The sequence below is a fragment of the Thunnus albacares genome, chromosome 10 (genome assembly GCF_914725855.1).
Source record: "Thunnus albacares chromosome 10, fThuAlb1.1, whole genome shotgun sequence".
NCBI classification, from domain to species: domain Eukaryota; kingdom Metazoa; phylum Chordata; class Actinopteri; order Scombriformes; family Scombridae; genus Thunnus; species Thunnus albacares.
In genome coordinates, this window is record NC_058115.1 from 20,952,097 (window position 1) to 20,962,960 (window position 10,864).

Consider the following 10,864-nt stretch of genomic DNA (forward strand, 5'->3'; position numbering starts at 1 on the left):
TAGCGACTATAGATCTTCTGCTAAGTATAGCCCCAGTAGAAACATGACACATCTGCATTAGCAGCAGCAATGGTAGCTTATGGCAGGATACATTTCATAGTCACCACAGATGCTTGCTCAGTATGCAGTCAGAATGAATAACAGAACACATTTGTGGCCAGGCTGTGGCAGAGAGAGTTATCCATGTCTCAGGATTATCATGGCTAATCCGTCAGACTGACACAGCAAGCTCATAGTCAGTGGACAACAGTAGGGCTGGGCAATATATTGATATTATATGGATGTCATGATGTGAGACTAGATATCGTCTAAGATTTTGGATATAGTAATATCGTGATACGGCATAAGTGTTGTCGTTTCCTGGTTTTAAAGGTTGCATTACTGTTCTATTATTTGCCTATACCCATTTAGTCATTTTATCCACGTTACTGATGATTATTTATCAAAAATCTGATTGTGTAAATATTTTGTGAAAGCACCAATAGTCATCCCTACAATACTGTCACAATATCAATATCAAGGTATTTAGTCAAAAATATCGTCATATTTGATTTTGTCCATATCACCCAGCCACCTAGACAACAGTATTTCCACTTCTTACTAACTACCAGCTACACTTAAACTGTTCTTGTCATCCATTACCGCCATTATTTATCAGCTCAGCATCAACATCTAAGATTAGTTGCTCCCTTTTACATTTAGTTGAGTTTTACACTTTCTGTTGTCTTTTCTTTTGTTTATGTGTAGAATTTATTTTAGGATCAGGTCTGTTGTGAAACTGCAAATGTTGCATTTAGTGTCTGATGTGGAGTCTGAAAAATTATGAGGGCAGGAAGGACTAAAAGACTGAAAATTACTCTCATTTTTATGTCACGGTAACTGAATGCAACAAACAACACAATCAACATTCATGCTCATTTAGTGTACTAACTAATGTGTATTTGTTTGCAGTGTCAGTGTATGTTTTACTGTGTTGGTGGTAGGTTTTGTGTAGTGTGTGCTCTGTGCTATGTTGTGGTGCTTGGTGTTGCGGTTGATGATGTGTCCAGAAGCTTGCACACCTGTGGGGTGTTGGGTTGTTGTGATTGTTGCTCTTTGCTCCGTATGTCTCCAGTAATCTTCAGCTTAATCAAAGCTTCAGAAATCAAGCTGTTGCTTGCCTAAAGTGCTATATCTAACAAATCGCTTTTTTTTGTGCTCTTGTCCCCTTAAAAAAAACACCCTCCTGTCTTTCTTTCAATCATCATCTCCCTTCCTCTTTCTCTCATCTGTCCTCTTGTATTTCCTTCCACTCTCTTTATTCCTCTGTCCTTTTGCTCTTTGCTGCTTCGCTACCCAACTTGGCCGCTTATCACGCCTCCCATTGGTTGTGCTCCCCTGGCCCTGCGATGACTGTGTCCTTTACCAGAGTGTCACCTATGTCCTCGCTCAGCCTCTGCCAGCCCCCTGCACCCACCGCGTGGACCCGTGCGCAGCCGCAGCATTGACCGACAGAAGAGCGGCATGACCACCTCTGTCTCAGCCAACGGAGCCCTTGACTCTTCACTGGTGAGAGCATCTTAATGTTAAGCCATTTTCACATATGAACTCCAGACAATGTCCGGAGAATCAGCTCCAGACTTTCACACATTTAGCGCACAACAGGAGATTGTCAGACGCATTCTCACCTACTGGAAATACTCTGTCTGGTTTATGCGAGGGATGGCGCCTGGGTAGAGCGTGCAGGAGGCAGGACATGTTGCAAAAAAGTACGCTGCAGTTGTAATTCTGCGTTTTTAAGCTTTTCACCAGAAACAAAATCGCTTTTATTTTATGAGAAATCACAAGAAGTCCTCTGTCTTATTATCACTAGCTTCACCAGCGCCAGCCATATGATAGAAGTGTCGTCAACACGCCCACACACTTGCTGTGAATTCTCTGGAAAATTACCTGCTGTATTCACACAATACAATCGGACATTACACAGACATTGTACTAGGGAGCTGGCAGAGTACAGTGCATTTAATGTCTGGTCTAGCTGATTCGGACATTTGCGTTCACACATACAGCTCCTTCGGATAACATCCAGAAAATTTCGGGGTTGCAGTGCATGTGTGAAAGAGGATTTAGAAACACCACAATCCTGGCTTTTGCGAAAATAAATGTATACTGTTGTAAATATTCAGCTGAAGGGAAAGCTTTCATTGCAGACAGTTCTGATTCCCTGGATTTCCTACATGTTCCTTTCTCCTTAAGTTGCATTTTTGTATCCTCAATTGTATATTTGGCTCATGAGATTTATTTTACAGCCCTGTGTCAGTCAGTGAGTTTGCATTTACTGATGAAGTAACCTGGATGCATGGCTTTAGATTTTATCTCTAATCTTGTCCATATTCAAACTGCAGAGTGATAAAAGATACATTTAATAAGTACATTTGTAGGACTGAGAGAACTTACTATGAGGCAGTATGACATTTTGGTTGTGGAGCTAAGTTCAATATATATTCTAAAAAGGTTTTTGAAAGTGTACAGTTTAAAGAATATTTTACAGTACAAGGCCAGTGCTTTAAAACATGGCAGTATTTGTAAAGCCACATCATGCCTTTTTAATTACCTGCTATGTCATGGTTTTATTTCCATTAAAATGTAATTTAATTTGACTTGGAAAAATAGACGAACTGTAAAAATATTTTAGTTGTTGACGCATGGCTTAAGTTTTGGTAGCCTACTGAAGAGAGGGATAACTTCCCAGAAGCTGCCTGGAAACCAGAATCAAGTTGAGGCCACACAGAAGGATAACAAATACACGTCTTCCTACATTTAAATTACATTGTTGAGTGAAATACGTGGATGGCACCAAAGACTCTGATTTATATGCACATATCCGGCTACATTTGCCTGTCAAAGTACTTCTGCAGGATGCTAACCATAGGGAAATGCTGTTCCTCCAGCTGTTCTTTGACCTTTGCTGGTTACTCATAATTTGAACTTGTATGTACATTGGCAAAATTTGATCCTACATACTGCAAGTCATCAGTGATACCTCTAATGCTCTCATTTGGTGGCTAGTACTGCCTGGCTCTCTCTTATAACCTGCCTGTCCCACTCCTCTGTGGCTGTGAAGGGCCTCATTGTCATAGCATGAGACAAAGTGATCCACAATGGCCTGATTATTAGGGACAGATCAGGCCATGCAAACCAGACCCCACCCTGACCCTGGGGCCTAGTGTCAAAGGCTTTTGACTTTCCTCACCATCTCATTGTCTCTTCTCTTCCACATGCACAGATTGGTGTAGAGATAATTGAAAGTCATAGCCTCGTGCTTATCACTCAGGCAATGCGTGACACTTGGGTTAAATTGTGTCTTTTAAGTCAGCTGAGTGAGGCTGCCTGCCTGCATTACTGTTGAAGTAAAAGCAATGGAAATGTTTCTTTTAACAAATGATCAAAATATGTTTAAGGGAACAACTTTAATGATAAAAAAATAAACTGTGTGGTTTTATGCAAGCCGCCTTGTATCCATCCTTTGCTTATGAAAGGATATTATGAGGGTTTTCAGGGAGTACTGTAAATGCCTTTTACTGCTTTGTGTGTTTATAATCAGTTCTGGACTGACACACAAAGCAGTAACAGGCTTAATTTGATGTCACTGTGTCTATAAGCTGTTCTTGCTGTGGTGCTATATTGACGTGAATAGGAAATTAGTGTCGTCGCTGTTATGAAACTGTGCACCTATTGCCTTTTTAATGTCCTTCTTTTCGTTCCGGTTCTCCCGAGCTGTGTGACCAAAGATAATATGGTGGAGTTCTGTGCAATACAGCCTGGGGTGGGAGAGTACTTTATATTTGTGTCTGACCTTGCTGTGCCCTCTTGTCGTCATGTTTACAGTGCCAGACATAGCACACGGGCATTCAAAATAGATTAATTAAAACTTGACCCATGGCCTCTTTCATGCTGGCATTGTGTCACAGATTGAAATGCCAGTGAAAAGAGGTAGAGGCAGACTCATTGGGTGTCATAAATAAAATGAATTTCCCTCATGATACTCAGGTCTTTTTGTTTCCTAATTGTGACTAAAGAAGAAATAAGATGATTGTGGACTGCTCCTTTTTGATGTCATTACATTAACACTGCAGTTACATGGTATATCGCTGTTTATGACATAATGGTATTTACATTGACATTTTGTGATAGGTTATAGTATTTGTGTGACTAATTTGTGGGTTCATGATTGTCATGAATTCCTTCTCAACCTCTGTCCCTTCCCTTTGGAACAACAGAAGGACAAGCCGTCAACACCGCCAGGGGGGCAACGTCCCGCCTCCCCATCCACCACCCTGGGGCGCAATCGCTCGCCATCCCCAGCTCCCAGTACAGCTCCAAAGAGGACTCCCTCCCCAGCAGCCAAGTAAGACTTCAAGATACAGTGATTGAATGATATTTCCAGTGTTTCCACCAGTAACATTTTGCTGCCACGGCAAAAAAAAGAAAAAAAAATCCCAAAAGAAAACAAAACAAAACCTTCCGCAATCAATCATCTATTAGTTGGTCATAAAACTTGGTCATAAAAAGTCCGAGCTGTCTTAAGTCAGTCTTGTTCTCATCTTGACTTTCTGGTAAAATCAAACATGTTTAATATTATTGGAAGTTTATGGCTCTCTCCAGCACCAAACAGGAAGCAGCAAACCAGGTAGTTACTAAGGTAACGGCTGAAAAAAACATCACACACACAGATGCTAGAAGGTGAATTAACAGTTTTATGAGCTGGTGTTTAATTCAGCGTGTATCTGATCCACCAAGCAGCATGTATTTTAGTGAAAAATCTTAATTTTTGAAACAGTTCACTTCTCATTCCCACATTCATCTCCTACTAAAATTACGCAGCTAACCAATGGAAGCTGGTGGCAAGTTGAGGCGAAAAAATCTAAAGTGTAAAGTTTGTATGGAAATACATAGAAGAGGGCTGTCAACATATGATGCCTTTTATCTTGTGTTTAAAGTTATGAGTTTTTGCGGGCATGCAAGGAATTGTTATTGTCATATTTCTTAAAGGGAGTTTGGCGTAACGAAGAGTGCAGGGAGCTCCAGTTGAATTCAGACTGCTAATATGTATATTTTTTAAAGTTTTGTCACCACCAGGTAACTGCTAAAGTATGATATGGTTGTCTGACGTTGACTGCTGTTAGTTATTTGTTTGATTAATGGTTTACAGTCTAATAATGTGTGTTTGTAATGATTACTGACCGTGGCTGATCAGGCTAATTATCAGCTTATTGTACTCACTTTCTAACAGCAGTATGCAGTAAATGGTTACCCTTTGTGTGCATATTTTTAAACTCCTCTCCTAATTAAATGTGATATGCTTGATGGTGCTGTTAATGACTCCTGATGAAACTTTAAAGCTCAGCATTCTCGTTGCCCTTTAGCTTCCCTTTTTATAAAGTCACATTAATGTTTATTCATCCAGAAAAAGCTTATATTTCTCTGTATATGTCAGCTGCTGTGTGTCTGCAGTGCATTTACTGGTTTTTCCACACATGATTTCAGGCCAGCTGGAGGAGTTAAAGCTGTGACTTTCTGACTTTGTATAATTATCCAGGCTGCTGTTTCTACTGTATTTCATGCAGTTTGCGGGTTTTCCAAACAGAACTACTCCAACATCCAGCAAAGTGCTGTGTCCAGATAGTTAATGGTTGAAAGTGGTTTCTGTGGGCAGCTTTATAAACTATGTAGCTGTTTTAATGTTGTAAAAATACCTTATTTTCCCACACATCCTGGAAAACCTGGATATTTAAGGCTTTTTTCTAAGTACAGAATGACACCTTTTGAAGTGTGGTTGTCTTAGCTGAGATGATCTAAACGTGTAGTGTCTGTTGTTTCTCTTCACAGTTGTTGTTCAGTTATAACTGAATTAATTAATTTTACATTTTCTTTTTGGCTGGTTTTCAGAACAAAACACTACACAAACAAGTGCAGCTGTGGCTAAAAGTGGTTTCTGTTTCTGCTTCATTGTTCAACAGTTTTTCATTTTGTAAATTTCCACTAGGTGCAGGATGGGAAATAACCTCAAAATTAATCTATTTGTAGTCTTGCAAATAGTGACCCTGCAAAATCCCCAGTCTTTGCATTATTTTATTCTTTGTCTTTAGATGTGAGAGGGTGTCAGACTTAAATGTTTTAAAAGTCTTTTCAAAGTCTTTAGTGTATGGTAGACATAATCCAACGCCTTGATGATTCGCCCAGGAAGTAACCTCCTCCTCCTCCACGGTTCACATTTCACTGAAATATTTTTGAAAATTTTAATGCAGCCTTTCATTGTGTGTTTCATAGAACACAACTCTCACATTTTCTTCCAACAGGCAAAATCCCAAGACACGCCCACCCTCACCTGGGGCAATGAAACAACGTCCCCCATCACCCCAGCCAATGTCTGCCAAACCGCCACCCATCCAGAAACCAGCTCTCACCCCAACAGGGCCGCCCACCTTGCGAAAGAGAGACTCCAAGTCCAAGGAACTGTGTCCTGTCCAGGCTGTGGCTCCACAGTCCTCTGATTCTAGCAAGACCAAAGACAAAGATGGTGAGCACTTCTCAGTAATAAGAACATGTGTCATATTAGTACAAAACATCCATAAAGACTGACTCCATATAGAATAAAGGTCATTTTAACAACTATGGTTAGCTGACAGATTTTAATTAGTCAGCACCAATATTTGCCAAGACTGTATGTTATTCTGGCAACCAGGATGTTTACACTAGTCTATGCAGACATGAGTCTGTGCTGTCAATTTCAGCAAGGGAAGCTGAAATGTTCTTCATATTAACTTAATGAATATTACTCAAGTTCTTAGTCATACAGGTCCAAACCTACCTACACTCCCAAAAAGATGAAAGTAATTCATTTGTTTACAATATTGCTCTGGCACTTGCAGTCATCCTCTATGTATTCATTGTCCAGATCCCTCTCCCATTTGCAGTTAACATTGTACACAGAACTGAGGGAGTGCAGATGGAAGTGAAAGCAGAAATTAGAACAAGAAGAGCTCTTTAATCCAAAAGAAATTATTAGAGGACATAGTGTCTGCCAGAGGAAGTGAATCAATAAATTCTTAAATTTTCAGGAAACAAAAAAGGGCTTCTTTAGTAAAGCAAGCTACTGAAGCTGCAGAAGAAAGAAGTATTGTTCTAACATTTTTAACAGTGTCATCTTTTTTACTAGTGTACTTGTAAGTTAGTATGTTATCTAACTTAGCCACTTCCATTGGAACCAGGATAACACAACGTTCCCTGCTCTGTGTACTTCCTCTGTGATCATGGTTTAATACTTCTTCAAGAAACAATTTGGTTTGGAGATAATGGTGTATCATCTGTTTTAATAAGTTGACAATACACAATCGTGTGTGTGTTGCAAACTGACGTGGCAGCAGCTCAGTTTGCTATAAATCTCAGTGGAACAGGAGACCTGTTAAGTCCCTGCTGGAGTGACATCGTGTTACAGATCTCACGCTGCTGCTGCCACCTCCTGGAGACAATTATGCTCTGCAAGATGAAACTGCTTAGTAATGGTTGAATATTACATGCCACTGGGCAAAGACTGTTGTCCAGTTTTCATTATAATATTATGAAGATGGAATTGTTGTAGGAGGCACAGGACCCACCATCTCTGTCCCTGACTCTTTACATATATACTTCAAACATATATTTGTTTTTCCATGTAGCATAACTGGAGACAAAGGTCTTTTCAAGACCTCAGTGATGATCATGTGAAAGTTACACAACTGAGTCATCATTCATCCTCTCGTCACCACGTCCTATCAATGCACAGATGCTGTGGCCTCAGGTCAGCACTACAGTGAATGGGTGTAAGAAAGTGATAAGCTCATCTTCTATATTTGTCTTTCCACCTGTCAGACTCTAAGGCTGCGACAGGCACCAATTCAGCTGCTGAGGCGGCCAAGATCCTGGCGGAGAACCGCAGGCTGATGCGAGAGCAGAAGGAGAAAGAGGAGCAACTCAGGATACAGAAGGAGGAAGAAGAGAAGTGAGCATATTGAAATTTTTCACTTGTTCTCCTGTTTTTATCACCCAAGAGAGATGGATTCTTTACCAAGTTGTCATAACTTTGGCCATGACAGCGATGCAGAAGCTATTATGCACAGCCAAGTGGTATACACACAGAAAGAAATCAGAACGATCACTGACTAGTTTCAACCAATAGAAAATTGTTGTTGTTTGATATTTTATATGGATTAAAAGTACAAGTAGCAAGTTCTGTCAAGGCTGCAAGTATGAATACTGTTGAAAAGTATGTGCGATATTAGAAATCTGAATTAATTTAAGCCAATTCAAGCCAAGTGCTTCTGTTTCTTTTCTACTCCAGAGTGAGAAAAGAAGAAGAGAAGCGTTTAGCGGAGGAGGCTCGACTGAAACGCTTAGAGGAGGAGAAGAAGCTGGCAGAGGAGAGGAAACTTAAAGAGGAAGAAGACGCTCTTAGAGCAGAGGAAGATCGGGTGAGACTGGCAGAAGAGGAGGCACTGAAACAGGCTGAACTCCAGAAGGAACGAGAGGAGGCGGAAGCCAAGGCTCAAGAGGAGGCAGAAAGAGTCCGTCAGGAGCGAGACCGCATCATGCAGCAGAACCAGCAAGAACGTATGGAGAGGAAGAAGGTACGGAAAGATATATGGATCTTTCTATCTTTGAGTCTTGCCTTTTTCAAAAAGATCTAAATCAAATAGTGTTGAGAATTTGATACTTTGTAACGACCAACAGAAGAAGAAAACTAACTTAAAGATAAACTGGTGTACAGATTTATTGAAAGAGGGTCAAACCTTGAGATCAAAATCTCTTCTTCCCACGAGACTTTACCAAATAAGAACATATTTTAAAGAACTATTTAATCCATTTCTAATGCAAACCAACAATGTTTTCATACTGCATTGTTTAAATCCCAGTGAAAGAAATCAGTCATGTAAATATGCTCTATTTTACTCATTTTCAGAGAATTGAAGAAATAATGAAGAGAACTAGAAAAGGAGAACAAAACGACTTTAAGGTGAGCTCACATTAATTCAGATCGTATGTTTCAATGTGTCTGTGGAGAAAACACTGAATATATGTTAACATGTTTGTTGTCACTCCTGTGCAGAGAGAGGATGATAAATGCATGCAGGAGAATGAAGATGAGGGATTGGACGAGATAAACTGTGAAAGCAAGAGTAAGTGTTCTCATTACCAAGCCTTCACTTAGATGGCAGCTTCAAGATATCATGTATATAGAGTGCATTGGGATTCATGCATCACTGCATTTTTGAATTGGAAATTCTGTCAGAGTAAGAATATGTTTTCCCCATTTTTGTATTTGTTTGCATATACTTTACATAAAGGGCTTGTTTGTGTGAATTTACATACTTCTTCATTTGACTTATGACTTCATCCAATCTGTTTCCTCAAATAATGGCACAGCCCAGGCAGATGAGATGGCCGACTTCGCCATGGACGCTGACGTAGATGATTGTGGTCTGTGCTCTGGTGAGCCAGTGGCACAACGAGAGGAGCCCCTCGGCAGTGTGAATGGAAAACCAGAGACGGACGACAAAGAGAATAACAATGGCATAAGCACAGATGAGACTCAGGCAGTTAGGTATGACTACAGGAAAGATGATGACCTTCACAGAAACCGCAAAGTCACTCAGAGTTCAAAAATAACTGGAGGAAACTGGAGACATGCTCATAGTTCTGCTGACAGCACTGTAATTGTCAGCTGCAGAAAATATAAATATATCAGAGATCTTTTTAATCCATAATTCATTTGCAGAAAGGATAATGCTGGTAATATATATTTTTCTTAATGTCATCAAATCCTATGTAAATGAATTGATCTTACTAATGTACATATTTAATGTTTCCTTTGTAGCCAAAGCCAGATCTTCTCTTATTCATCTATGTCAGAGAGCTGCATTGTTGTCCAAAAACCATTTTAAAAACAGAATGAGTCACGCTGTTGCTCTGGGTGACGTGTTCCTTCATTATCATGAAAACAGCTACTGTAGTTAATTTTGAATCAATCCCACATACACCATCCTGCTGCCTGAAATACTCACTAGAGCTGTAGCTGTGTGTTCTGCTCAGCTGTTTTTAGGAGATTCGTTAAATTAGCCTTCTTTTTAAAAAAAAAAAAATTAAACTATAAATTTGTGAATTGTTTTTACTGTTTTTAAATATTTATATCTTCAGTAGGTATACATGGGCTTAGGTTGGGCTGGGTGCCACAGACAGGATAGGGAATTTAAAAAGTACTGAGAGACAGACTATTAAATTGCTGGGTTTTGACTTTTCATGGTATTTGGTAACAACAAGAAAAATATAGAATAATAATTGCCTTATCCTGTCTGTCCACCTGTTATCCTGACCGTCTTTTTGTCACCATGTAATCACTGCTATATCTTTCACTCTGAAAAAGTTATGTTGTGTGTACTCACTTTGTTCACTACCTCTTTCACCCTCCCCTCTTCAGCCCAGTACCTAAGGGTCGCCTTGTGGAGGGTTCGGAATTCATGAACGAGCAGGACTCCGCCAAGGTGGGGCTAGTCTCAAGCCTCAACGGTAAGGCCAACCAGTGGAGCTTCGAGGAACTCATTGACCTCAATGTCCACTCAAAGACTCGGCCCCTTATCGAGACGGAGGACTGCAACCAGGTCTTGATCAACTGTGATGGCTCAGAGGGGACTAGGGTAGCCTTCGAGGACAAGGGAACCCCAGTCAACACCCTGCATTCCTCGAACCAACCCATAGAAACCCTGTCAGGTGAGGAGTCGCTGTAGTTCTCTATGTCATTACTTTACCCAGATATACTTAACTCTTTTTCACCTTTTTACAAAATTGTCTT

General features: G+C 40.2%; 1 protein-coding gene across 9 annotated transcripts in view; it reads left to right on the forward strand.

The window, feature by feature from the left end:
- map7d3 (MAP7 domain containing 3) overlaps positions 1 to 10,864 on the forward strand; it is a 29,762-nt gene that overhangs the window by 15,467 nt on the left and 3,431 nt on the right. For 6 of the 9 annotated variants that reach the window (XM_044364191.1, XM_044364197.1, XM_044364194.1 and 3 more), the window contains 9 exons: positions 1,409 to 1,548; positions 4,260 to 4,387; positions 6,339 to 6,559; positions 7,891 to 8,020; positions 8,360 to 8,645; positions 8,978 to 9,031; positions 9,125 to 9,194; positions 9,442 to 9,619; positions 10,493 to 10,782. In XM_044364191.1, coding sequence (XP_044220126.1) covers positions 1,409 to 1,548; positions 4,260 to 4,387; positions 6,339 to 6,559; positions 7,891 to 8,020; positions 8,360 to 8,645; positions 8,978 to 9,031; positions 9,125 to 9,194; positions 9,442 to 9,619; positions 10,493 to 10,782 — 1,497 coding nt within the window. The remainder of the gene's footprint in view (positions 1 to 1,408; positions 1,549 to 4,259; positions 4,388 to 6,338; positions 6,560 to 7,890; positions 8,021 to 8,359; positions 8,646 to 8,977; positions 9,032 to 9,124; positions 9,195 to 9,441; positions 9,620 to 10,492; positions 10,783 to 10,864) is intronic. The other 3 variants (XM_044364192.1, XM_044364195.1, XM_044364200.1) reach the window with 1 other exon arrangement.